At 46.9% G+C, this 27,858-nt stretch overlaps 2 protein-coding genes across 2 annotated transcripts; one reads left to right on the forward strand and one right to left on the reverse strand.

Moving 5' to 3' along the window:
- Positions 1–511: 511 nt before the first annotated feature.
- Positions 512–27,819, reverse strand: Lipc (lipase C, hepatic type). The gene is made up of 9 exons (XM_040740222.1): positions 27,669–27,819; positions 23,820–24,010; positions 21,427–21,618; positions 19,979–20,096; positions 18,085–18,318; positions 14,041–14,283; positions 6,649–6,766; positions 4,980–5,198; positions 512–705 (listed from the first exon to the last, which is right to left on the reverse strand). The coding sequence occupies exons 1-9, from the start codon at positions 27,817–27,819 to the stop codon at positions 594–596; spliced, it is 1,578 nt and encodes a 525-aa protein (XP_040596156.1). The 3' UTR covers positions 512–593.
- LOC121137531 (transcription factor BTF3-like) lies at positions 14,822–15,693 on the forward strand. The gene is given in 2 exon segments (XM_040739980.1): positions 14,822–15,082; positions 15,085–15,693. Coding segments are annotated over 2 exon segments (486 nt in total). The 5' UTR covers positions 14,822–14,934; the 3' UTR covers positions 15,423–15,693.
- Positions 27,820–27,858: the final 39 nt, after the last annotated feature.

Genomic DNA, 27,858 nt, shown 5'->3' on the forward strand with positions numbered 1-27,858 from the left:
ATGGTTAAAAATTGATCAGGAAAAAAATAGCAAGGAAATATGGGGAAATTGACTTAACTGTAAAAGACATTGTTAATTAGAATAACAATTCTAAAGTGGCCCACACATTTGAACTTATTTGCATAGATTAATGTCTAATCAGAGACAAATCTGGGAAATTATTAGTGTACTACTACTTGAAGATAGCTGTGTAACAGTGTTTAAGCTTAGTTTTTACATTTCTTTTAAGCCATCCCCCGTCCCCGTGTGTGCGTGTGCGTGTGCGTGTGTGTGTGTGTGTGTGTGTGTGTGTGTGTGTATGTGTATGTGTGTGTGTGTCCGAGAGCATGAGGTCAGAGAACAACTTACTAGAGTCTATTCCCTCTTTCTGCCATGTGGGTCCCAGGGACAGAACTCAGGGTATCAGGCATCCCACTGTCCCCCATATAATATAGCTTTAAAGCTCAGTTTATAGCAGCCAAACACACCCTCCTTTACATATAAGTTTTATTTAAATTTATGCATGATTCTTTGTGTAATTTTGGCTTCCAAATAAAGCAACCATTGTGGATAAAGAATAAGGTTTGTTTATTTTTTGCATGTGTCTCTTTGACTCATCTGCTCTTTCGCTTCAGTCTTTTTGAGTTCACTTCACATTTCACAAAGACTTTCTCCTGGGTGGGGTGAAGCTGAAGGTCATCCACATTTTCAGGGCAAAATGTCATTCTGAATACAAAAACAAAAACAAAACCCACAGTGTGGTGTTTCAGATGGGGTGTATTGAAGTGTTTAACCTTTTATCAATATTAATCCAATTGTATAATGCATGTGTTATGACTTTTTTACATTATATTCTTAGGTTTGAATATATTTTTATGACTTCAGAGAAAAATAAAACTTGAGTTGGTGAAAGCAATCCTCGGGGGGCTCTACACTGAAACCTTGGGGGCTGCTTCCTTTGTTTTTCCTAGTAACAGCTCTTAGACATATTGAGGGTGAGAATTATTTGTCTCATTACATTTCTCCTACTCTAGGACAGACAGACAGCTCCTCAACTTTCTGATCAGGCCCAGTACCCCAGCATTCAGCCTTGCTAATTCAACCCCACAGCCCTCCTGCCTATTGGTGCTGACACTAACCCTTTAGGGTGTATCTTTAGGAAACCAAACATCTGGTAGCTTTGACCATTATGTTGCCCCAAGGGTGCTGTTTTATACTAACTTCAAATCTAGCTACCCTGTCCTTCCTGTCTGTCTGTCTGTCTATCTATCTATCTATCTATCTACCTATCTGTCTATCTATCCATCCTCTATCTATTCACCTACTTACCTACCCATCCACTCACCATTTATCCATTCATGCATCCTTCTGTCTATTCATCTTCCTCTCTATCCATCTATTTATCATCTATCCAGTAATGTGTCTACCTATCTATCTATCTTTCTATCTATCTATCTATCTATCTATCTATCTATCTATCTATCATCTATCTATCTATCCATCCATCTATATCATCATAGAGAATTCTAGTTTATGGTTTATTTTTTCTTTTGATTGTACCTAAGGTGGAATCTTTACTAAATCAGTCAGTCATACATTTTAAGTTAAGAAAATGATATAATTTAAGAATCTTTTGTAAGATCAGGATCTCATGTAGCTCAGTCTGGTTTCAAACTCACTATGTGCCAAGGATGACCCTGAACTCTCTTGATCCTCCAGTAGCCTCCTCCTGATTCCTGGGATCTGAAGTATGTGCCACCACACCAGTTTTTTTTTTTTTTTTGTGGCACTGGGGGGTTCAAACTCAGAGCTTCATGTCTACAAGGCAAGGGCTTTACCCACAGAACCACATCCCAGCTCCATTTATTCTTTTTGAGAATGCCACTTCTATATTTATTACCACCCCTCTCTATTACTCTTCATCTCACTACACAGCCTCACTGCGATAGTTGTTTGGTTTTGTAAACTTGACACACACCTAGACAAATCTAGGAAGAGGGATTCTTAATGGAGAAAACGCCTCCATCAGTTTGGTCTGTAGGCAAGTATGTGGGGCATTTTCCTGATGGATGATTGGTATGTGAGGACACAATTCACTTAGGGTAGAACCACCCCTGAGCAGTTGGTTGTGAATTGTACGAGGAAGCGGGGTGAGTAAGCCAGTAAGCAGCACTCCTCTATAGCTTCTGTTTCAGTTCCTGCCTCTAGATTTCTTCCTGCCTTGGGTTCCCTAGTGAAGAACTCTTCCCGGAAGTGTAAGATAAATGCACCCTTTCCTCCACAGGTTGCTTTTGGTCATGGTCTTTGTCACAGTAGTAGAGATTTGAGAGACTTGCAGGCACAGGGTGAGTAACTTAACCTACTTTTTCTTTATTCTTTGTATTTAGAAGAGTGGTTGAGAGTACAGGGTTTTGTGTTTGTATCTTGATTCTGGCCTTTAATTTGCCAAAGGTAGTAAACATTGGTTCCATGAGACAAGCAGTATGATTTCCATTTGTTACTACAGACCCCAGTCTTAAAGAGGTAGAGTTACTGTCTGAGGCTATATAGGCGGTGAGCTGTGAAGTAGCCATGATGTTTAGTTCACTGTCTGTCTCCTAGGAGTGCCTGTGGCCCCCCTCAAAGCCTACTGCAGTCCAGTCCAGGTATCTACAACCTGAGCCACCTGTCTTTAGTCTTTCTGGACTATACAACAGTGGGAACTTTTCAGAAAAGAGGAATGTTGGGTCCCACCTAGGCCTGATGAGGTAGGACCTGCATTCTGGAAAATCTAGAGGTTCATTAAAATTGGAGAAGCCTTTGGATGGAGTACACCCATTAGCAAAATTAATTTATCTTGCTTTCCTAATGATGTTCTGGAGTCTAGGCTGAAAGCCACAGCTCAAGAGTTTGGGGATCCCCCAAAGGCATGTGGTACTGAGTAGACAAATAGGAATATTTATAACTTGAAATATTACAGAGCCTGTAGCTCCCAGGTTACCACCCTCCTTTTTTCCCTTTATGTGTGTATTATATGTTCACATGTGTGCAGGTGTGGGGGAGTGTTCACATGGGGGTGTGTACATGTGTGGAGGCCAGAGGATAACTTCAGCATCATTCTTCAGACACTATCTACCTCGTATTTTTTTTTCAGACAATCTCTCGTTGGTCTGGAACTCACCAAGTAGACTAGACTGGCTGACCAAGGAGCCTCAGGCAGCCTGCTCCACCTTGCTAGCACTGAGATTACAAGTTCATGCCACTACACCCAACTTTTCTTATATGGGCCCTTGTGCTTGTAAGGCAAGCACATCATTGACTAGCCTGTCTCCTGAGTCTCCTCCATCCCTTTTAAGCATGTGCATTCTACAAAGCAGAGAAAGGGACTGATGTACCTGCATATTAATACCCAGTGTTGCAATTCAACTAAATTGGGTCAGAGAAAGTCAGATTAATGGAGCCAAGACTAATGGAGGGAGACACCACTTAAAACAGCAGGCCATCAAGAAAAGGACAATGAATCTGTCTGACCTAAGCAAGGCAGATCTAGGTTTAGACCCGCATTAGCTATGGAACTTCTGTGAACCCTAGGCTCCTGATCCACACTCCAATCTACCTCTATCAGGTCATGTGAGATTAACGTTAAGACGACTCTGTCTGGAGTCCTCTCTACGCTGGGAGCTCACTAAGCCTTTTTCCTCTTCTCTTTCTGTTTTCAGTACCATGAGTGTGCATCAGTGTAGACAGCAGTGTGGTGTTGTAGGGCAAGGCACACCCTCTGCCACAGTGAACAGGAGCAGTTATCTCTAGCTAAGAGAATGCTGAGAGGGGCAATGCTCAGAAGGACTGCTAACCTAAAGAGCCTTCAAAGTCTTGCAAGAATAGCTAAGGGTATGAGAAGAGAAGCAGTTTAATTTCCTCAGACTGATCCTAGGGAGGTCATTTGATAGCTGTGGAGTATGCTTTCGGCAATTGCCATGATTTTGCATTCCAGGGAGATAAAATCGCAGAGAGCAGTTGCATAGGGGACTGAAGCATAAATCTGCCATGGGCAGACTCCAGGCAGCGAAAACTGAGGCTGAGAAAACATGGGGTTCCGAGGTGAGCAGCCTACTGTTTGCCCTCTCTACTAAGCCCAAAAGGGAACTGGACTTCCCTTAAGGAAGGTGGGTGGCAAGAGATGGATTTCTTGAAAAAGAGGGCGGAGCTAGGAAAGGGCCTTCAGAAGCATGGAAGTTGCCCTGCTGTGGAGAATACAAAACTGCAGAAAAGCATGGTTGCCATGGCAAAGCGAGTAGAGCATCCCTCTGCCCTGCTAGGTCTGTAAGCACCACTAGACCACACTTCCTTTTCCCATCCCCAACCCTTCTTGTCCCCAGGAACTTTGGGACCAGGAGAGATGACACACCACAAAAAATGGCATTTCTTAGGGCGGGGTCACATTGTTCTTATCAAGCTTCCTCAAGGTCTCCTAGGCCTTTTCTAAAACTGGGTCAGAAGTTCTACATGTGGGTCCAAGTCCAGTGACTCTTTGGCAGACTGGGGTGGGGGTGGGGCGCAGAGAGACAGAGACAGAGAAAGTGACAGAGAGAGACAGAGAAACAGAAAAAGAGAAACAGACAATACACACAGAGAAAAGGACACACACACTAAGACAGACAATGGAAGAGAGGGGGAGGGGGATTTTAGGATTGCAGTCTTCCAGGCCTTTCTCTGACTCGATAACAAAGTAGAATGTAACAGCTCTCAGTAGTCCTTCCCCAGTGACCATCTGTACCCTGGCCTTCATGAAACCTCAGACTCCAGAGGAGACACAGATGGGAAGAAGCTGGCCAAGGCATCAGAAGACCTTCGTGTTCTTCTTTATCTTCCATCCTGAGCCGGGTGAACAAGGGAGGACTCCATGTCTTCCCTGTTCCCCATCAGTAGGGCATCATGGTACCCACTTCCTGTGACTGATGAGAAGCTGGGTTGGGAAGCTGCTTGGAACCTGTAAGCACAGCCTGAGATGTTAGTGTTACCTTTGCTGTGTCTCTCCAGCTTTAACACAGATGGTCTTCAGAATGAGACCCGAGTAGTGAGGGGTCACGCCCCATGGCATGATGGTCTGCACCGTGTTCCAGACATTGGCCCACACCGCACTGTTTTCCCACTTGAACTTGATCATGATCAGCTCGCCAACATCTTTGTCCAGTGTGATAAGGAGGGAATAGGTTTTGTTGCTGGCAATTCCTTCACCCCTTGAAAATATACAAAGGAAACCAGTTAACTGAGTTTAACTGTTGCAGTCAAGTGACACTGAGGCACACTCAGGATACTGACGTGGCTGGGGTATTTTTTGTTGCATTTCCAAAATCAGTGTTCAACAAACAATATTGGCAGTAGGTATGACAGGTTAAAAAGGGTTTCCCCTGACAATAAAATCAGGAAATCATACTGTTTTCCATATTAATCACATCAAAAAGGGTCTGAGATATTTTGCTGTCATGAATAGAGTTAACATCTTTTGCCTTGGTGGAGTTGGGCGATAGATCTGACGGTCTCTGTGGCTGACACACAGACATCCATACCACAGTTTTCTTTCTCTCTCGGTAGAAAAAGGGCTCTCTCAGAATAAACAGAACCATCCATTACAGCAATACAGCTTAACTGGACAGGAAAAAAAACACGTAAGAAAGGATTCATTGACTCACAGCAAGACCGAAGCGCTACAGTGAGGCATGGTTACTGCTTTCACTAACTGGTCTCCAAGACCATACATTCCCCATCGATGACACAGAGAAGACGGATCTGTGCCCTTTCTGTGATACAGAAGAACCCCTCAGGAGAAGTTATTGACAATATAAGGGTAACACTGGGTCTAGGTGAAACAAGCTGAATGGAGAGTTCCCTGGTATGGCTCAGTTCAGCTCCTTCTGCCATGTGTTGTAAAGATGGCGGGCATGGGTATCCGCCCAGCCACTGGGCTGTGAGCATCCACCTTAAGGGCAACTCCTCAGCATCCCCTCCCAGCAGAGGACTGCAACGCCAAATATTTGGTGAATGTCTGAATCAATGTCATGATCAGGGACCCAATGCTGGGGATACTCTTTAGGAAGCTTAGAGCTGTCCCTGAAAGGAACACTCAGTTTATGTCTCTCCCCAAGGGACTCTATGGGGGAGGGTTGAGATGCCAGAAAAAGTTGAGGTCATTTTCTGCCTGGGAAAGCTGGGGAGTCTCTGAGTGAGGAATTGTGAGGCTGCTGGTGTGAGCGGGTGTCATGGGGGGATAGGGGTCGGGCTGGCTCTTCCTGCTGACTGAGCTTGCACACCTGCGACAAAGGGAATGATTCCAGTTTTGTTTCCAGGCATGCTTTCCCAAACTCACTGGAAAGGTATGTGGGAGTCTTTGTGAGCACTCCCCTGCCTCCCATCTTCTCCCCTGTCTGGGTCTTGTCTGCATTGCACACCCGAGTGGAGCCACCTCTGGCTCCCTCTGCTCACAGGGCACGGCCCCATCGCTTTCACAGATGGTGCTCAGGGATCCTTCCCTGAGCTGGGTGAGCCTGAGATACAAGGTGAGAGACAGGGTTGGCCAGGTGTCCCACCAACCAGCCACAGTGGGAAGAGCCCATTGAAAAGTGGAGTCTGTCTGGAGTCTGTGAGAGAAACAACTGTCACCACCGCAGATGGGGCCACCCTGGTACTTACAGTGTGATGGGAATTCTCTTCATTTCTCCCTTTGTTCCCAGCAGTGACATGGTAAAAGTGGGCTCTACTGGCTTCTCGGTTTGATTGATGAACTGGATCTTGAACTGGTAATGATAAACTAGAGGTGGAGGAGTGATGAGAGGGGCAGAGATGGGGATGAGAAAAAAAAACTAAGCAGGACTTTTTTTTTTGCCAAGGATGACCTTGAATTTCTTTTTTTAATTGTTTTTATTTATTTATAGTTTATGTATGAGTGCTCTGCAAGCGCACCTTTATGCCAGAAAAAAAGGCTCCAGATCCTACTATAGATGGTTGTGAGCCACCGTGTGGTTGCTGGAAACTGAACTCAGGACCTCTGGAAAAGCATCCGGTGCTCTTAACCACCAAGCCATCTCTCTAGCCATGACCTTGAACCTGCTTCACCTCCCTGAGTGCCAGGATCACAGACATGCTCCACCATGCCTGGTTTATTCACTGCTATACATGCTAGGCAAACTCTCTGCTCAGGATCATTTTCCACTGTTGTTCTCCTGGCCCTAATGACCACATTCCCATGTTCTAGGCAGTTCCTAGCATCAAGATTCTGCAGGTCACATGAGCCCACTTTCCTGTGGGAAGAGGGTGACTGACTATGGTTCTAGATCTCTCACACTGTTGTTAACAGTCTTATAGTGTACTCTTCTGCAGATTTCTGGGAGGAGGTCTTTTCTCTTGAATACCTTAACACAGTCAGACCCTGTACTTAGCTGCTCAGATCCTCTGGCTGGATGCCCTGACGACATCACAAAAGGCTGTGGGTGAAAAATAAGACAAGAGCTACCAGGCCAAGACCAAGTCCTGAACACTTGGGTGGCAGCTGTGGAAGAAAGGACCCTGGCTTCTTATCCCAGAAGCTTCTGGGGAGGTCTTACACTATTTGGTGGATGCCAGAGAAACCCTGTAATGAGTGGGAGTTACTATAAATTGAACCAAGGCAGAAAGGAAATATCTAGACCCAGGACATGGGCTGCAGGCACTAGGGTAGGATCCCTGGGATATGGACAAAAGCAAGAAGCAGGAGGCTCCAAGCAGGATGTGGTGGGTGTATTCCTTAGCACTTACAGAATAGCCAGAGCTATGGATTTTCAATCCAGCCTTCCATTATAGGAGATAATTGGTGTTGGCTGCATGTTCAGTCCCATGGTATTGGAGATGAGTGGATAGAATGGTGGATGTTTTACCAGGTGCCTTGCAGATATTATCTTGTTGAACACTCACAACAATTGATACTATTATCATTTCATTTTACAAAGGAATGTGCAGCACACAGAGGTTTGGTGACTTTCTGACTTGCAGCTTGTGGCAAGTAGTGTTGCAGAGATGTAAGCCCAGGCAGCCTAACTCGAGAAGCTGAAAATTTAAATATTTGTACTCCCATATCAATAGCTCCTGTACAGCCCAAGAAAAGAGTTGAAATGTAAAAGGATATTTAAATTGCAAAAGAAGAGTGAAAATAATTATTTAACTAATAGTAAATCAGGGACACGCATGGTGTGCCTTTAATCCCAGCACTTGGAGGCAGAGGCAGGAGGATCTCTGTGAGTTCGAGGTCAGCCTTGTCTACATAGAAAGGTCCTGGACAGCTAGGACTACAAGAGAGACCCTTTCTCAAAAATTCAAATAAATAACAAATAGATAAATAGAAGCCAAGAATGCCTTAAGCAGTCAATACTGGTAAAATGATGGCTTGTTTTTAAGATGGGATTTTGTTATGTTAGCCTGGCTAGTTTTGGATTCTTGGATTCAAGTGACCATCCTGCCGCAGCCTAGTAAGTAGCTAGGAAGATAGGTACCAGTTGCTGTACCCAGCTAGTAGTTATGGTTTTGGTAACTGCCCTGTCCTGAATCACAGAGGCTGAGCTTCTCATGCAATGGCCTTAAATTTTTTTCACATGGCTTCTACAGTGCTGGCTTTATCTTCCTTGTGATGGCATCTTCTGAAGGAAGAAACTGAGGTTTCTAGAAGTGAAGTGCATTGCTCACCTTCTTGTGACTAATGACTGAAGCTGAACAGTTGACTCTGAGATCATGTGTCCAGCCATGTGATTTACTCTTAGATGCCATTAAAAGCTATGTTTTTCTCAAGAGCCAGAGAGATGGCTGGAGATATGGCTTGGTGGTTAGGAACGTGTACTGCTCTTGCAGAGGACCTGATTGATTCTCAGCACTCACGGGATCCTGCACCCTCTTCTGACCTCCATGGGCACCTGCACGCACACGCGTATACGCTCCCACCCCCCACACATAATTTAAAAATAAAATAAATATTTTAAAGATATTTTTCTAGTAATTTCACTTGATGAAAGAAATGAAAAGGGAAAGAATTAAAGAAAAACAAAAGTTAGAACTACAGCGCATGAAATTGTCTATGGCATATAAGAACAAACTCTATAAACAGGATGAATGGAAGTCCACGTGTCCCCAGAAGTCACAGAAGTTTGGATATTGACAGAACTTGTAACCACTTCCCTTCAGGATTTCCCAAGGTTCATTCTTTCCTCTTTTCACCCCCTTCTGACGTCATGTTCAGGTTGCCGCAGTCCTTGCCAACTTCCTTTCCATCGCCCACCTCTACAGGGAGTTCCACTTGCCTTCTTCCACAGACCCAGGCCAGACAGTGGGCTCCTGTTTCTCAGCTGAACCCTACACTGACAGATTCTGATGGTCCTGATGAATTTCAGACATGGGCACCAGGGGTTAGAGATCTACATAGTGAGAAGTGGGACAGTACTCCAAACCACGTGTCTAGTTGCAAAAGACCCTTTCTCATGTCACCTAATGTTGGTGTCCTACAAATGGTGTGTGTCCTTTGAAATCGGTGGCAAATGCTTAACCCCAAAGTAGCCCAGGGCAAAGCGTTTGGCCCACCTGGTAACATCCATCATGGGCTGATCCTACGCAGAGGCCTCCTCCTTTCTATCTCCTGAAGGTCCAGCCATGACTGGGGCGGAGGGAGTTTTTCCCCCTAAATTGGATATGTGCTTTTTCTCTCTTCTTTTCCTAAGTGCTCTATGGGAGGAGACAGATTCCCACATGAGGGAGGATGCAGTTTTGGAATTCTGGGAGTGGTGCTTTTAGACCTGATCATCAGGGCCCCTTGAGCTCACACACCCTATGAGGGAGAGCTTCCTTGATGCCAGAGGCAGGTGTGCAAAGGGAGAAAGCCAGGTGTGGTGGTACACAGCTGTGATTCCAGAGCTTGAAAGGCAGAGGCAGAAGGACCACCACAAATTTGAGGCCAGCTTGGGCTACATAGTGAGGTCCTATCTCAGAAATCCAAAACAGTTAAATTAAAACAATACAATGAAATGATAACAAAGGGCATGTATGAGACGAGGCTGAGGGAGCTGTCCCCTGGGGAACTCACAGCAGACCATGCTGAGCCGGACCCATCTCCTCCATGATGTTGGGGCCACCAAAATTCAGAGAGCATTCCTACAGACCCCATGTCTGCACTGTGACTCTGCATTGTCACTGCATGGATGAGGCCACCTTTTTGGAGCAATCTTGAAGTAAAATGAATTAATATGAAAAAGTCTTTTAGGTGTGGCTGTGCCTCAGCAGTGAGAGGGCTCATCTATAGCATGTGCAAGACTCTGGGGTTCGGTTCCTAGTCAAAACCTGATTAGTAGCTCTTGTTTGAATGTGGCGAAAATTTTTTTCTTAGATGTTCAAACAATTACAAAGATAAAGGGGCAAAGCATGACTGCTTTGCTTGCTTACCCTATAATGTGTTTAATTGGGTTGCTAATAAATGATTTGGCCGAAAGAAAAATTACCCTGTGACTTCAAAGAGTCCAGACAAGCCCGTGTTCTGACACAGAAATGATTTCATGTTTTGCAGATAAAAGGCCTGAAGGAGTCTGCTGACCTGGAAGGAGATGAGGTGACTCCCCCAGAGCAGAAACCTGGGTGAGTCCACACCACGAAAACCCTGGATTCTCATTGTGGACTCCACTAGTGCTATTTATTAAAACAAAACAAAACAAACAAACAAACAAAAACCCTAAATTTTTCTCCACACAGTGGCCATGGTGAACAGAAGGTATAGAGTTTGTGAAAAGAAACGTTTTGTTTCCTGTTCTTTTTTCCTCTGTGAACTGTTATTGGGTCTGGAGGTCTTATGGCCCTCTCTGCAAACATCACAGAAGACTCTCGCTCCCCTCTGTATGAATTTTATCTCACTGGGATATAGCAAGGAGCTCTCCAATGCTTTCCTGAAGTGCCGAGGGAAGGTGACAGTGACAGGACTAAGGGCCCAAAGATGGTGTGGTCCTGATGCTGAGGCGGGGGACAGCTCAGAGGACTGGGATTCACTGACCCAGAGCAAGGCAAGAGAAGGAAGAAGGGGCAGGGACTTTGTAAGTATATGTATGTGGGGTATGTGTCTATCTAACAGTCATATCTGGGTTCAACACTTAGGGCTCCATTGCCTGATGCCCAGATGCCATGAGACTGGATGCCTACCCCTTCTGTTGGGAGCTTTTTAGTGCGTTGTTGACTGCCTAAAAATGGAGATAGAAGAATGCTTGTGTGTCTATGTATATGTGAATGCATTTGTATTTGGTGCATTTGAGTATATGTATGCATGTCTTTGTGTGTCTGCATGTATGTATTCACATGCATATATATACATGTATCTGAATGTATGTAAACAAATGTTTGTATGCATGGGTATATGTGTGCATATGCATATGTATATGTATGCATACATGTATGTACTTGTATATATGTGTATATATATGGTATATTTGTGTATGTGCTTCTGTGTGAATGTCTCTCTTCATCTTGTGTACATGTGTATATTTGTGTGTATATGTATACTTGTGCATATATATACATGTATCTATATGTGTATATGTAAGCGTGTGGATGGCTATATTTGTGTGTATATGTATACATATGCATATTTATTCATGTATATATGTGCACATGTATATATGTGTTATGTAAATCTGTGTATGAAGGTAATGTATGCAATTACATATGGTGTATATGTAAAATATATATGTAAATAAGTTTATGCATGTGTATGTGTGTATACATATATGTGTGTATATATGTGTAAGTATGTGTAAACATGGATGTGTGTTTGTGTGTATGCTTATGAATAAGTATGATATACGTGTGTGTGTGTGTGTGTGTGTGTGTACATGCAGAATATAATGCTGGTTGGCCTGTTTTCAACTCCTTGTGCTGTGGGTCTTCATTGTATGTGGTAATAGTGGTCTTCACCCGGAAGGCAAAGCCCAGAGTTTGTGTTCTCTTTGCCACCACACCCTGTGCCCTCTTTGTAACTCAACTGCGTGCCTTTGAGAAGGAAGGCTCCTGGAAGTGATGGAGGTCCTTGCATTCTAGAAGGTGCCACTGCATGTTGCCGTCTCCTGCTCCCTGACTGCAGGACTGACCACGCAGGTGAGGCCCAACAGAAAGACCCACATTCAGTGGCTCACTGCCACTCTTGTTGACACTCCTTACTTTGTGGCTAAAAGTCAGCATTCCTTATGCTGATCTCAAGTTTCTCACTGTTTCTTCTGGAACTCTCCCTGGAATACAATGGACCCTCCCAAAATATTAGCTGAGAAAAGCCAAAGACAGACAGATCCCCCAAGTGGCAGTTTGCTCACCTAGAGGAGGTCTGGGGAGACAGAGGTTAGTGGGACAACTAAGGACTGTGAGGTCACTCTGGGCCTGGGTCAGACACCTTAGGGGCTTTGAGAAGTGAAAGGAGTAGGGGTTTGAAGCCAGGCTAGTGGTGACTAGATACAGTACTCACCACTCACAAATGGTGTGGCTTCTCTGATCTTGAAGTGTTTATAGGAAATCTGAATGAAACATATCCCATTATCTACACTCTCCAGCCTGTCAGTCTCCTCTCCCCACTTTCTGTTACTATGATGTAAGCTCAGCATGATGCCAGGCTGAGTTACCTCATCTGACTGCTCAGAGGGTGATACTAACCCAGCACTAGCCAAGCAGGACTTAATACAGATTCCTTCCTATCCTTTAAAAACAGTCTCCTGACTGGGAACACTTCCTCCTGACTGAGTGAGGCCAGGAGTGACTGAGAAATTGCCTGGATCCACTGGGCGGTCATTTCCAGATTCTCTTCTGCCAAAGCTGCATCTACCCGAGTTCTGCAGGGAGGATTGTAGAGAAACAGATCCTTTGATGGAGCCAGGGAAATATGGACCATGGTAGTGAAGCTACAATCAGAAGGTGATATTTATCTTGACACACCAGACCCTAACCAAAAATATACAGCACATGTCCTAGGAAAATATGAGTAGTGGCTTCTCTGTATGCCAGGGCTGGGCAAATGTGTTCTTTTTAAGGCTCTACATGTGGTTGGGAGCCCACATCAGAGATGACCATGGCCATGGCTGTTTGAGAAGGGGTAGTTATGTGGCCTGCATTACAGGCCTTGTACCAGCACCATCAATAGAATGTTCTCCAAGATTGGAATGTTTCATTTATGTGCTGTCTGATTTAGCATCCATGTATTTATTTGAGCCCTTGAATGGAGGATGGTATGAGGGGAATGGCATTCTGTTGTGGTTTTTTTTTTCCCTGAAGTATTTTAAATTAGGGTTTAGAAGGTGGCTCAGGAGGCAAAGGCATTTGCCAACAAGCCCAGCAACCTGAGTTCAATCCCCGAGACCCAAATGTTGGGAAGACAGAGCTGACTTTTGCAAATTGTTCTCTGATGTCCATAAGTGCACCATGGCACATTCCCCCTCCCTCCTCATATATTATATAATAAATGCAAGTAATAAAAAATGTAAAAAGTGTTTAATAGCCACATAGCATTAATGGATGGCTACCCTTACTGGACAGTGATACACTGACGACAGGGTTGACCAGGTAAGTCTCACAGGGTGTCATCTATAGCTTCCCCAGAGCAGTCTGATGTAGCCGCTGACACACTGATCCCATGGTGAGGGACATTAACTAGGACCCATGAAATCTTTCTCATTGGAAGGAGCAAAGAGGAACTGGGAGACTAAGGACTCAGTCCCAAGCTTTATCCCTGGCTGGTTTCAGGTGGTCCTGGTGAGTTCCCTCCACATCACAGGCAAGGATGTCCCTAGAGCAAGATAATTTATTAAAATAATGAGAAACAATTGTTTCCAAGGGACTTGCTGCCTGCTGGGCTGCACGGAGCCCCTGAGGTGGCTTCTGCCAGTGGACAAGAGCACTGGTGAGTCACTGGTGGGTGAGACAATGCAGAAAGACTGAATTCTCAGAGCAGTGAGTGTTGACTGGGTCGGACAACTCTGCACATGCATACTGCTCTTCTCTTGACACTGCAGCCCAGAAGGAGCTCTTGAACCTGTCCGGTAGGACACTCACCTCTGAAGGGGGCCTGGGCTTGGGTGATAAGGAAGAGCTTCTTGCTCTTGCCTGACCAGTCCATGCGGATGTCATAGCCCAGAGTGTTGCAACGGCCCTTTTTGCAGTTCAGACACAGGCCCTGGCTGAAGCTGTCCATGTCGCTGCACTGGAAGCCAATGCTCTGCTGGTCACTGTGTCGCAAGGAATCAATGAAGAGGTGAACCGAGCGCTCATGGGCACATTTGATGGTCTGGGTTATGGCTGAGACAGGAGGCAAAAAGACAGTTAGCACTCTGAGCCCCAAGTGGCCCCAACAAAAGATTCATGGTTTCAGTCCTAGGTGTGTGTGTGTGTGTGTGTGTGTGTGTGTGAGGATTGCTGAGTTCTCCCAGACAACAAGGATCTGTTGCAACACAGAAAGCTAAAGGAAATAGCCCTCTCTAGGTCCCATCACACTAAGATTACCCTGCTTCCGTAGCATGGATTAGGAGGTGTTTTTATAAGCACCCGATGTTACCAGGAAAAAGCAAGATAGTACAACTCACTTCTGAGATTCCCTCACATGGTTAGCGAAGGCCTAGTGCTGAGGTCTGGACAGGGAGTTATTTGGATAGGGCTGTGGTTTTCCTTTTTTACCACAGCCAGGTCATCCAAGCCTAGGGCCTAATCCCCAAAGCAGATTTTTTTATGTGTTTAATATTCTGGGGTGGTGGTGAGTTGGGGGTACAGCTGGATGCCTTATTGAGGGAAGGGGCTCACTGTCAAACCTGAAGACCTGAATGTGATCTCTGTGACTAACATAAAAGTCCTGTAAGTTGCCCCGCGTGTGTGCGCCTTATCTCAGCTGGTCCGCCCGAGACCCCTGAGCGCGAACCCTAGTCCCCCGCGCGGCCCCATTTCCACTCCGACAAGATGAAAGAAACGATCATGAACCAGGAAAAGCTGGCCAAGCTGCAGGCACAAGTGCGCATTGGTGGGAAAGGGACTGCTCGACGAAAGAAGAAGGTGGTTCACAGGACAGCCACAGCAGACGATAAAAAACTGCAGTTCTCCTTAAAGAAGTTGGGGTGAACAATATCTCTGGTATTGAAGAGGTGAACATGTTTACAAACCAAGGAACAGTGATCCATTTTAACAACCCTAAAGTTCAGGCGTCACTGGCAGCAAACACCTTCACCATTACAGGCCACGCTGAGACAAGGCAGCTGACAGAAATGCTTCCCAGCATCCTAAGCCAGCTTGGGGCAGACAGTCTCACTAGTTTAAGGAGACTGGCTGAAGCTCTGCCCAAACAATCTGTGGATGGAAAAGCACCACTTGCTACTGGAGAGGATGATGATGATGAAGTCCCAGATCTGGTGGAGAATTTTGATGAGGCTTCTAAGAACGAGGCAAACTGAATCGAGGCGACTTCTAAAGAAGGTGACACTTGCAGAAGTCACAGGAGCTGCTATTTTGTATCATGACTGCTTTTTAAAATTCTTTTGTTTATGGATCTGATAAAATCTAGATCTCTAATATTTTTAAGCCCAGGCCCCTGGACACTGCAGCTCTTTTCAGTTTTTGCTTAAACACAATTCATTCTTTGCAGCAAATTAAGCTGAAGAAGCCTGGGAATAAAGTTTGGAAAGGGGTTAATAAAATTCTTTGCCTAGTAAAAAAAAAAAAAAAGTCCTGTAAGTTGCCTCGACACACACGCACATCCCCAACACACACAAAATAAATAGAATGTAATAAAAATAAAAATTAAATTTTGCATGTGTGTGCGTGTGCATGTGTGTTTATATATGCCAGCATGCATGTGTCACAATACAAGTCAGAAGTCAGAAGAATCCTTCCAGGAGTCAATGTTCTTCCTTCTTTACATGGTTCTGGGAATCCAACTCAGATCATCAAGCTTGTGTGGCAAAGGCCCAAACCCACTGCACCATTTTCCTGGTCCATCAACCCTTTTCTTTTAAGACAAAGTCTCAAGTTGCCCAGGCTGGCCTTGAACTCCTGTCCCTCGAGTGCTAAGATCACTCCATGCCTGGTTTTAGCAGAGCAGGTGCTGGAATCCAGGTTTTCCTGCATGCTGTGCAGGTACTCTGCCTTGGAAGCTACATACCCATCCTCCCATAATGAAATTTGACCTTTTTAAAGAAGCCCTTCCAATTTCTAATCTAATCTGTAGCAAATTATTCTAAAGTCATGTTAGGGAACAACCAGAAGACAGAAATACCTAAGCCAGGTCAGGCACAGGTCATCTTGCCTAGAGCCACTTCCCTTAGTGTTTGAAACGCAACATTAGTCACCTGGGTCCCCAGCAGGAGGGTAGTACTCCTGTTTGCTGTCCACTCAACCACTCCCTGCTTCTCCCAGCAGTGCCTGGAGGCAGCTGTTATAACAAATCAGAAAACAGCCCTAAAAACATTCATGGGACCTTGGGTGTGGGTGAGGTGGGGAGGGTGGAAAGCTGTTATCAAGCTGCCTTCTGCACAGGTGTGGTTGGGGGGAATGCCCCAGAATTGGAGTACTTTAAACAGGGGGTGGAGGACTGGGAGGTCCTCCTTATGCCCCCTCTCCCATTAGGCAAGCAGGGTGCATACAACCAGTTAAGTCATTTTTAAACTTAGCGTGGAAGAGAAAATGGCAGCGACTGGTCAAAATGTGTTCACCAGGCAAGGGGCAACCGAAGGCTACCCTAGGGTCTGTGTTGAGCTGTGCAAGGAGGGGGCTGTAGCTCTGAGAAAGGAGTGGGTGAGTCAGCTGGAACTTGCTGCTGACCGGAGGATGGTGACACCGGGAGATGTAAAGACAGATACGGGGAAATTCCCTGGAGGCTCTGGGGTGCAGGGGAAGCTGGGAGTGCAGCCAACTGGAGTTTGTGAGGCAGTGAGGCATGGGAAGGTCTTTCTGATACTGAGAGGTAAGGGTGGTGATGGAATCCCCAGGGAGTGCTCAGCCTGGATTTGGATGATAGGGGTGGGAAGCTAGTATGCAGAATTGGGGTCTCCAGCTGTCACAGAGTGACCTGGCATGCTCTCATCTGGGTGACACAACAATGAGAAGTCTGGAATGCTGGAAGTTTCCACGTGCCTGGAAAGTGTGGTTGCTGGTGGCTTGTATGTTCTTTAATCTTTTTTATCCCATGTATGCTATCATTGTGCATGTCAATGGATCTGTTGCCAAAAGCTGCATGGGGGAATCTGGGCTTGGGGAAGAGTGAGAACAGCAGTCAGGAAGACTTAACTGCTTGCCTAATGGGAGAGGGGGCATAAGGAGGACCTCCCAGTCCTCCACCCCCTGTTTAAAGTACTCCAATTCTGGGGTATTCCCCCCAACCACACCTGTGCAGAAGGCAGCTTGATAACAGCTTTCCACCCTCCCTAGGCTGGGGAGATAGGTCAGTCAGTAAAGTGATCTCAGTGCAAGCACAAGAACCTGAGTTCAATCCCCAGAACTCAGGTACAGGAGCCAAGTATGGAGGTGTGCTTGCAATCCCCACACTGGGGAGGCAGAGACTGGCAGATCCTTGGGGCCAGCCACCGTAGCTGAATCAGTGAGAAGCAAGCCAGTGAGATACCTGGTCTTGAAAATTGTCTTCTAGCCTTATTATTTACCCACACCCAATCTCACACTCACACTCACACACACACACACACACACACACACACACGCGCGCGCACGCACGCACGCGCACACACACACACACACACAGCAGTCATATACCCGCCTGTGGCTCAACAGAGTGGATGCTTCCAAGGGTGGAAAGTTCTAGAAAGGAGAGAACAGGTAGGGCCAGGACTCAGTCCCTTTGTAGGTGATTGCCCTTGAAACGGCTTCCTATGTCGCTCTGGGAAGCCATGGGAAGTGATGGCTCCGGACGGTGCCCCTCCACTTGGCCTCCAAGGCTTTCTGAACTGTCACAGGGAGCAGCTACCTGTGGACCACCAGGCCCCCCCCCCAAGAGGCCTTTGAGATCCTACATGGGGATCTCTAGTCTTGCTGGGGTGGTCCTGGAGGCCTCAGGAGAGTACGAGAAACAGGCTAAGGCTCTAGGCTATGACTTTCCATTCTTACCGTTTAGGCCATGCTCAGCAATGTGTTTGTAGAGGTCTAAGAAGTAGCAGCCAGGCTGGAAGTTGCCCCCATTGGGGTAGAAGTCATAGTGGGCAATGGGCTGTTTGATACCCACACTCAGGCCCATGTGCTCCCGGGTAAAGGTATGAATAGCGTCCACAAAATTGGCATCATCTGGAGAAAGACGGTCACCAGGGGAAGTTCCCTCAAACATAGGGCCTGCGGGGTCCAGTCCTGGTAAGAAAATGAAAGCCTGGATAGATGAGCGTGGGGAGGGCAGCAGAAGGCTCTCCTCCCAGCCCTGTTATCCTTGCACTTTTCTAAGCTAGCAGGAAGAGGAAAACAAGGCCTTGGTGCTTCTCTAGAACCTTTTACTCTAACGTTTTCGCTGTAAAGACATAATAATTCATGGTGCTGAAAATCACCCAGGCCAGGCATTATTCTTAGGGGAAAGAGGTTTGCAGATCAGGAGGTAACAATCAGGTTATGAGTGAATGCTTGATTTATTTAAGCAAATCAATTTTAAGTGCCTCCCCTGGTAGTTTCTACAGCATCTGTTTGCATAAAAATGCAGCAGCCCATGGTGCTCATTATATGCAGTTCTGACTTCTTGGGCAAAGGAAGAATTTGTTTGCCTGTGTGTTGTCAGTAGTCTTCTCCAAAAGGCTGGCTTCCTACACTCACGTCGTCTTATTGGAGGGTCCAGAACAACCTTAGGAAGGAGTGAAAATGTCAACATGTGGGGGCTTAGTAAGCCCCTGGCTCCAAGTGACAGATGTACTTGGGGGAGAGTATGTGTGCACCTTGGACTTTCCTCCTCTGGTTTGTCCGAAGGACAAGGCAGGCCTTGGCCCCGGGTGCCATTCTTGCTGCAGTCAAGGGAGGAATTGACAGTGAGCTGTTAGGTCACCAGCTCTCCAGTCCCACGTGCTGCCTTGATGTGATCTATATTTCTTCCTTTAGGCTGACAGCAAGATGGCTAAAGGGTAAAGAGCCCTCCTGTTGTCTCCTGTGGGTGGCCTGGTTATAATGCTGGATGGGACAACGCCAGCTGGGATGGGGAGGCTGAGGGCACAGGCCTGGTAATGTCTCACTTTGCGAAATTCCTTTTTTCCCAGTGTGTGTGTGTGTGTGTGTGTGTGTGTGTGTGTGTGTGTGTGTGTGTGTGATGTCCGTGCTTGCATGTGTGTGGGCACCTCTGCAGGTGGATAGGTGTGCACGTGACACTTGGAGATTGATGTCAGGAGTCATCCCCGATTGTTCTTTCACCATATTCAATGAGGCAGGGTCTCTCAATCAAACCCTGAGCTCACAAGGCTGTGCAGCTCACCACGGGGCTCCCTCCCCTGTCTTTGCCTTTGGAGGTAGGAACTACAGGGGGGATGCCACACCCATTTGGCGTTTATACATACTCTGGGGATCCCAACAAATTCCGGTCCTCAAGTTTGCTTGCAACATTCCTGCCCACGCTTTGTGGAGTTGTGACCCCTCTGGCAACGCTTCTAGCAAGGCGAGGCATTTATGTACATTGGAGTAGGAGTGTCAGGATAGAGATAGAGTTGGAGGCTGGCCTGGGCTACTTGAGACAGGTCTCAAAAACAAAAACACAAATAAACAACAAACCCAGTAGAAGCTTCTTGTTACAAAATGTGACTGGAATCCTCTTTTGGACCTATTTGGAACAGCTATGAGAGCTGTTCACTGTAAGAAAGGTCATGGGAAACAACTGTCCTTTCTTCTGTGTTCTCACAGGATAGCAGCAATTCCTGACAGAAGACATGTTGGGGAGGGTTTGGTGTCATCTCCGGACACCATCAATGAGTACAGGGAAGCGGGTGTGTGCTCCCTGCACCAGCAGCCTTGCATCTTGTGTGGGGTTATCCACCAGGGTTACCTGTGATTCTCCCGATCTTGCGCTTTCCACCCATGGAGCTGCCTGCAAACCCTGAGACATGTGCTCCCAGGCTGTAGCCGATTAGGTGAACTTCGCTCAGAGAAAATTTCACAGATTCCTGTAAGACAGGGCAAGAGGGCTGAAGGAGGGGGTGGTGTGAGGCCAAGAGCTTTCCATAGGGCCTGCTTCTGTGGGGCATCCATCATGCTTGGTGCCGCTTTATGTTGGGAAACTGACTTGTCACCTCCCCAGCTGTCCCCTTGGGTGATAGGGGATGGGGTGGCCTTTCTTTGGGATATCCTGGTGACTGCTGCCTCCTACCTGGCTTCAGCTGGACATTGGTGCCCTGGGATCCCCTTGTCTTTACCTTTCAAGGCTGTAATTACAGGGGGGATGCCACACTAAGCTTCTATGTGTGCTTAGATTCCTTAGGATAAATGTATCCAAACTTTTGGCTTATCTGAGCCATACTGGGTGAAATATAGTTGTATGCCACATTGAGGCATCCAAACTGCACTGCGATCCATAGGTTTCAAGAGCACACACATACACACACACACACACACACACATATTGTGACAGGTCACTGTCATTTACAAAGTTCATAATAGACAACTATACATTTGAACTTTAAATATTGCAATGTTTTAAAAATATAACTTTTTGGGTGTGTGTACATGAGTGTGTGTGTGTGTGTGTGTGTGTGTGTGTGTGTGTGTGTGTTGTGTGGCATTGGGGCTTGAACTCAGTTCCTCAGGCTTTGCAGCGAGGGCCTTAACCTTTGGGGCCAGCTCACTGGTCTCTAATATGTTTTATGATTTTGTAATGGACTGCATTCCTAGCTATTCATATGTCCTGGTCGGCTTTCTGCTGCTGTGATAAGACACTGACTAAAAGCAACTTGGGAAGGAAAGGGTTTAATTTAGCCTACAGATTAGAGTCCACCATGAGGGGAACTCAGGGCAGGGACCTGGATGCAGGAACCAAATCAGAAACCATGGAGGAACTCTACTTTCTGACTTGCTCTTCCTGCCCTACTAAGCCTCTTTCTTTTACAATTCTGGACCTCTGGGCCAGAGATGGTACTACCCACAGTGGGTTAGGCCTTCCCACTCCAGTCATTAATAACAATAATGATGAACAAAATGCCCCATGGGCTTATCTACTGGCCACTCTGACACAGGCATTTTCTCAGCTGAGTTCACTTGTGTTAAGCTGACAATACCCTAACCAACATACCATGGATGCGTGGGACAGCCTAGGAGGTGAGGGATCCTGCTGCTCCAGGGGAATGGAGGGGCATGCAAACAGGAGTGGTGCCTGGGGAGAAGGTGGCAAAGGGAGGCCTCGCATCTGGCCTCAGACCTGCAGGCTGTGCACTGAAGCCTCCTGGGGAAGCCGGGAGACTTACTTCCCCTACTGTCAGAGGAGCAGGTGGGTGTACTTACCTCCAGCCACAGGAGAAGAGCAGCTACCTCCTGGCCTACGACACGGGTGTTTCGGACGGCAACGGCGTAGTGTTGGTATGCCAGGGAGACCCAATCCACCAACCCCACGTTCACGGGTCGGGACTTCAGTGCGCCCACTAGCTTCCAGATCCAATTTTCTAGCAAGCCGTCCACCTGAGAGTGGGTCACAGGCTGTCAGCCTAGTTGGGAAGGGAGAGGGAGCCCTGTGCTTGTTCCTGGGGTCACTGAGTACACAGCCCTGTTTCTCAGTCTCAAGGACAACGTTACATCTTTCTCCCCAACAAAAAGGCCATGGCCTAGGATTCCTCAGTCCAGAGCTGAGGGGACATTTGGGCTTGAAGAGCTCTTGCCTAGCTGTCAGCCCATCTCTAGCTCCACCCATGTGGTGTCAACCCCATCTCCAGCCCCAGATTTTGAAAGCACAATGTGCCCAGACCTTGCCACATTCTCCCCACCTGAGAATCACTGTCTGAATTTTTCCCCACGGTAGCACTTTCTGAGCCCTAAAACAATGGAAAGGTGTGTGAAAATGAGGTCCAGGAGTTGACTTCAGAAGGTCAGCTCCACTGTGCTTGGGGTCCCACAGGGTCTGTCATGCCCTCTTCACCCTTTGATGGGATGACCCTGAAACCTGGAGCCCTGCTCTGTGTGTCCCCTGCTTGGGATAACGTGTGAGGGTGCCCACTGTGTTCCCAGAGCTGAGTGCTTGTTTTGTGTCTTGGAGAGTAAGCAGAGGGCAGGAAGGTGGTCACAGCTGAGCCTAGGGCACTCCAGGCAGTCTTGTTGAGGCTTAAAGGGGGCAGTGTGGTGTGTCTGAGGACTGGAGAAATTTGGAAGTGTTTAAGGTCAAGCCACAGGAGGGGAAATGGCAGAGCTCCATCCCCATGCCCCACCCCATTAGCCCACCCTCTCATCTTTCCAGGGGAGTTGAGCTGTGTTTATTGAGGAAATGTTTACTGAGAGCCAAACAGCCCAGCTGAGCTACTTTACGTGTATATTACTTAACCCCTGTGCCTCCATTTCAGCCGCATGGGAATGCTGCCTTCCTTCCAGGAGGGCTGTTAAGACCAGAGGAGTGAGTGGGGGTGGGTACAGAGCTCTTAAAACAATACAGAGAGCCTAGCCGGGGAGCCTAGCCAGGATGCAGAAACCCAAAGTCCTCGAAGCTCTTGTTGCGACCAGCATTAGTATTTCTAGTGTAAACATTAGGTGGTTGTGGTGGTGGTAGTGGTGGTGGTGGTGGTGGTGATGGCAGAGTCTGCAGAGGTTGCACTTTCTGGTCCAACAAGATTGTGAGACTAAAGAGCACATTTTGCTACAGGAACCTGCAGCTTTGTGTTGCATTTTAAAACCTTGTCTGCAATGTCAGACAAGAATAGGGCAGAACCTTCCAGGGAGGAACTTACAGCCTAGTGGGTCAGGGAAACTGAATGAGAAAGCCCAGCAGAAAAAGAAGCCAGGGGGTGCTGGGGCCTGGGAACTCAGGGACCCAATGTGGCAGGGATTACCTGCAGGAGGTCCTGATTGAGACCATGCCTACAGGGAAAGGGAAGCTCACCCAGAGAAAGGAATGAGAAAGGAGGCACTAGTAAATGGGCAGAGGATAGGAGGTGAAAAAGAAGGTGACAGGGTAGGTGGGTGAGCCAGTTTATTCTCTAGAGCAGGTGAGGTGGGGGTTTCAAGAATATTTTTCATATCTGGGGATACACTTGGTCAGCAGAGTGATTGCCTAATATTTATGAAGCTTAGGCCCTATCCCTAGCATTTCGTAACTAGACACAGTGAATACAACTGTTGCCCCAGCCCTTGGAGGTGGACCCAGGAGAAACAGGAGTTCAAGATCATCTTTGGCTACATGGTGAGTTTGAGACCAGCTCTTCAAAAGGTAATTTTCAAATAGATGACAAAAAATAAATTCCAGTTCATTTGTTGTAGGAGGGTGGCTTCATTGGCAAAGCACCTGCCTTACCCGGAACCTGAGTTTAATCCTTAGAACCCACATCAAAAATTTTGATGCTGTGCTGGAGATGGGTCAAGGTTAAGAGTATGTACTCCCTTTGCAGAAGATCTGAGTTCTGCTCCCAGCACCCATGCCTGGCAGTGCACAATTACCTTTAACTCCAGCTCCAGGGGATCCAGCGTGCCCTCTTCTGACCTTGGCGGGCACCTGCACACTCAAGCATACACACAGAGACACACACATATGCATAATATTTTCACTACCCTGCTTACTCCTGGAACTGAGAAAACTGGGAGGTGCTTTACCAACGCCGTGTGTGAGGTTATGGTCGGCATTATTGAAATCCAGCGCACTAGGAAGAAAGACAGCGAGCGGGAACACACAGAGAGTACAGCGTGTCAGCACTTCCTACCGACCACCCGTGGATGATCATGACCAGTGGCTGGGAGGTGTTGAAGCCACACTCTTGCAGTGTTTCTGGGTGCTGCACTCGGATCTCACAGCCTAGGCGATCGCTTCCGTTTTTGAAGAGCAGGAATCTGGTCTCCGCCTCCTGTACTAGTTTTCTTGCTTCAGTAGCTTCATAGCTTCTCCCAAATGGCTCTGGAATACAAAGTCAGGGTTGTGGGTTAAGCCTGGCATGTGTTCCATCAACACTGGCCCTAGGACTACCCACAGGTGGTTCTGAGTTCCAGATGGTGGTTACTGGGAGGTACTGGGAACCAGTATGAACTCCATCTTTGAGGAGCCTAAGGATAGCCAGATGGAATCAGGGAACTTGAGAAGACCCCACACAAGCTGAGTGGCCTGACCTTCCATCTGGTAAGTAGCCAGCAAAACACTAGCTGCCTGGCGCCCAGGCTTGAGGAATGTAGGTAAGGCCACGGGGCTGGAATTGAGGCTGGCAGACAGTGAGCTTCATACCAGGTCACACTGCTGGGAAGAGGCAGAGTCAGCATTTGAACCCAGGTCTGTCTCCAGGGCCAGAGAGTCAGCAAAGAGAAGAGAGAGGATGTCACCCCTCCAAGCGCATCCTGTTCTCACTGTAGGCATAGTATGTAACATAAACTTTGAAGGGACTCATTGTGGAAGAACAGGGGAGAATCTCAAAAAGGGTAATGGATTGTTCTTGAATGCTGAGCCTGGGCCGGAAGGGTTTCCAAGGCTGTGTGTGTTTGGAATGGGGAGTGGGACCACCCAGCTGTGGGAACGGCATGAAAAGCATGAGAGTTTATGACCAAAGGACACAGAGAGAGAGGCTGGGTAGGATAGAACATGGATGCTGACCTTGGACTTTATGTAGTATGGGCTGAGAGATGGACAGCTCGGTTGGTAATGTGCTTGCCTTGCAAATCTAAGGACCTGAGTTCAGTCCTCGGCATCCACACGTTGAACCAGGCCCTGCAATGTGTGCTCAGAATCCCAGTTTGTTGGGACTTCATTTCTGGGGCTGTGATGAAATGTCCCTACAAAAGACAACTTAGGGCAGAAAGGCTTATTTGGTTTACAATTCCAGGTTACAGCCAGTGGTTTGGGGAAGGCAAGACAGAAACTTGAAGCAACTAGTCACACAACCACAAGCAGGGAGTGCATACTGCACACTTAGCACTCACTAGCATCCTCTAATCCAGTCCAGGGCTCCGAACTGTCCACTCGGAGGCTCCATCTTCTCACACCAATCAAGGTAATCAAGACAGTCCCTCACAGAAATGTCACAGGCCTCCCTGACTGATCTAGAGAATCCCTCACTGAAACCCTCTTCCTTGGTTATTCTAGGTTGTGTCAAGTTGACAATGAAAATTAACCATTACACAGGTTGTCCACTGACCTCCACACATATGCTGTGGGTTGTGCTCATGCTTGCAAACATGCAAATATCCCCCCCACACCCCTCATTACATATACATGAGAAAGAAAAGAAAATGAGGATGAAAATAGTAGGCATCTCCTGGGGTTGTTGCGAGGATTCAGGAAGCTTTGGAAGCTTTGTTAGGTACCAAGAACAATGCCCAACACAGACTCAGCACCTAGGTAAGGGTGGATTGTGGAAATAAGCTCAGATCCAGCCCTGACATCTGGTACTTCTCATCTGTGAATCTTGTCTTTCTGTGAAAATGTACCTCTGCTGGACTCCCAGGGCCAGTTCCTTCTTGTGTATATTGACTCTGGATTTACATCCAAGAACATGTTTTACCTCGGGTGCCCAGGTCCTGCCAGTTGAGCAGGATGAAAAGGAGTTTTCAGACAGGAAGCCCAAGGAGAACCAAGCGAATGGTTCTCCCCTTCTGCCTTTCCCCTGTGTGCGAGGAGGGAGATGTGCTGATCATCCCTTCGCCTTCTCCTCTCCACATGTTGCCCACCTCTGATGCCCAGGCCTGGCTGGGTCTAAACTGGAGGTAGGTGGGAAAGCAGGCTTTACATGTGGCTGCCCTAGAGCTGCAGTGGGGATGCCATGAGGAGGGCGGGGGAGGTGCCCAGAGAAGATGAAGTTGCAGTGCAGTCTAGGTTAAAGATTTTTCAGACTCATGTCCAAGAGAAATGATGGAAGAAAAGGGACTCTGATACCTAAAATAGTGCAATTCGGTAGAGGATTTATAAGTTGGAGGGATGCTGCAGAGGCACCTAGTGCTACTTTGAGCATCTCTAGGAGTTAGACAGGGGACCCAGGGGAGGGTGTGATACAGAGAGTTTAGTTGAAGAGACTGGCATGGAGACAGAATAATGGCAGTAAACCAACTGAGACAGGTTAAGTAATTTTGTGTTATATTTTGTTTATTTGTGTGTGCGCATATGAATGTGTATGCGTGTGTCTTGGTACATGTGTGGAGTTCAGAGGACAACTTTTGGGAGTTGGTTCTCTTCTTCCACCATGTGAGTCACAGGAATTGACCTCAGGTTACTAGGCTTGCCCGTAATGGCCTTCACCCACTGAATCATCTCACAGGCCCCAAGACAGACTGTTAATACTAACTCCCTAAAACATACACTGTGAGATCAGGCTGCTGGGAGGGGTCTAAAATCATGTTCCAAGGAACATTTGGAGAATTTCCTTTCAAGGAATTTCCTCCAGAGACATGTGTCCAACAGATTAAAAGAAGATTTGTTTTATTTCTATTTATGTGTGTATGTGTGTGAGTCTGTCTATGGCTATGTGTACATGAGGGAGGAATCCACAGAACCCATGGGCATCAGATCCCCTGGAGCTAGAGTTACAAGCAGTTGTGAGCCACCCAACATGGATTTGGGGGAGCTGAATTCAAGTCCTTTGCAAGAGCAGTGTGTGCTCTTAACCACTGGGCCATTTCTCCAGCCTCTGTAGGTGGCCTTTCTCTGGGATCACATACGAATGATTTTACATGTGTCTTTACCTGCCATGGTTCTTCACAAACATGTTTTTGAAAGGCAATATGGTCTATCTGTTTCATTTATATTTAGTTTGTTGCCAGATTTTTTTCTGTATTGATGGCAACCTTATGTTTATATCTTTGCCAAAATCTATGTGATCTCTAGTAGATATTCCTAAGAGCAGTGTTGTTAGTTCTCAGGGATTAGCCCATTTATATCTCTGTATAACTTAATACATATTGGAATTGTTTTCCCAGGACTAGGAATTGAACCTGGGGCCTCACACATGTCGGCAAGCACTCTGGGGCTGGGCTACATTCACATCCCATGTTTTCAGCATTTTTTTCTTGTATGGAACATGTGTGTGTGTGTGTGTGTGTGTGTGTGTGTGTGTGTGTGTATGATGTCAGAAAATGGCATTGGATTCTATGGAGTTTGATTTACAGATAATTGTGAATAACCTGTTGTAGGTGCTAGGAACCAAATACAGGACTTCTGCAAGAGCAGCAAATGTTCTTAATCCCAGAACCTTCTCCTCAGCCTCTCTCACATCTTCTTAAGAGACAAAGACTCCGGTGAAACGAAGCCAGATGGTACTGTGATTTTGAGAGGCAATATCTACTGAAATAAGTGGTCAACTACTTCAGGAGAGTCTGCTCCTCTATCCTGGAAAAGGAGTTGGTGGGGGCTTAGGAGACCTAGGGTTGTCCTCTGTGTGGCAGCAAGATATTATTCCTGGCAGTGATTTCTCTATTCTCAAGGCAGCTACTGGTTGGAAGATCCTTAGAAATTCATACAAGAACAAATTACTTCCTCTTCTCTTGGGCAAAGACATCATCAGGTGGGTGACTTCGGGCAACTGAGCTAGGCCATCTGGCCCAAGAGAAAGCCAGCTGAAGGCTCTGCTTGGCCTTACTTCCTCTGTCTGCAATGCCTGTGCAGGATGCTTCCGCTCGGTTGAGCGTATGCCAGGTTCTTGCCAGGTACTGGATGAAGCTAATGAAGCAAGTGCATGAGATGAAGGCCTCGGGTGCTAATGTGCCCCTGCAGAGCTGTTTGCAAAACATCTCTGCAAATTCATTACTTAATTGTGCTCAAGTGTGCAT

The sequence above is a fragment of the Mesocricetus auratus genome, unplaced genomic scaffold (genome assembly GCF_017639785.1).
Source record: "Mesocricetus auratus isolate SY011 unplaced genomic scaffold, BCM_Maur_2.0 Super-Scaffold_100691, whole genome shotgun sequence".
Classification (NCBI taxonomy): domain Eukaryota; kingdom Metazoa; phylum Chordata; class Mammalia; order Rodentia; family Cricetidae; genus Mesocricetus; species Mesocricetus auratus.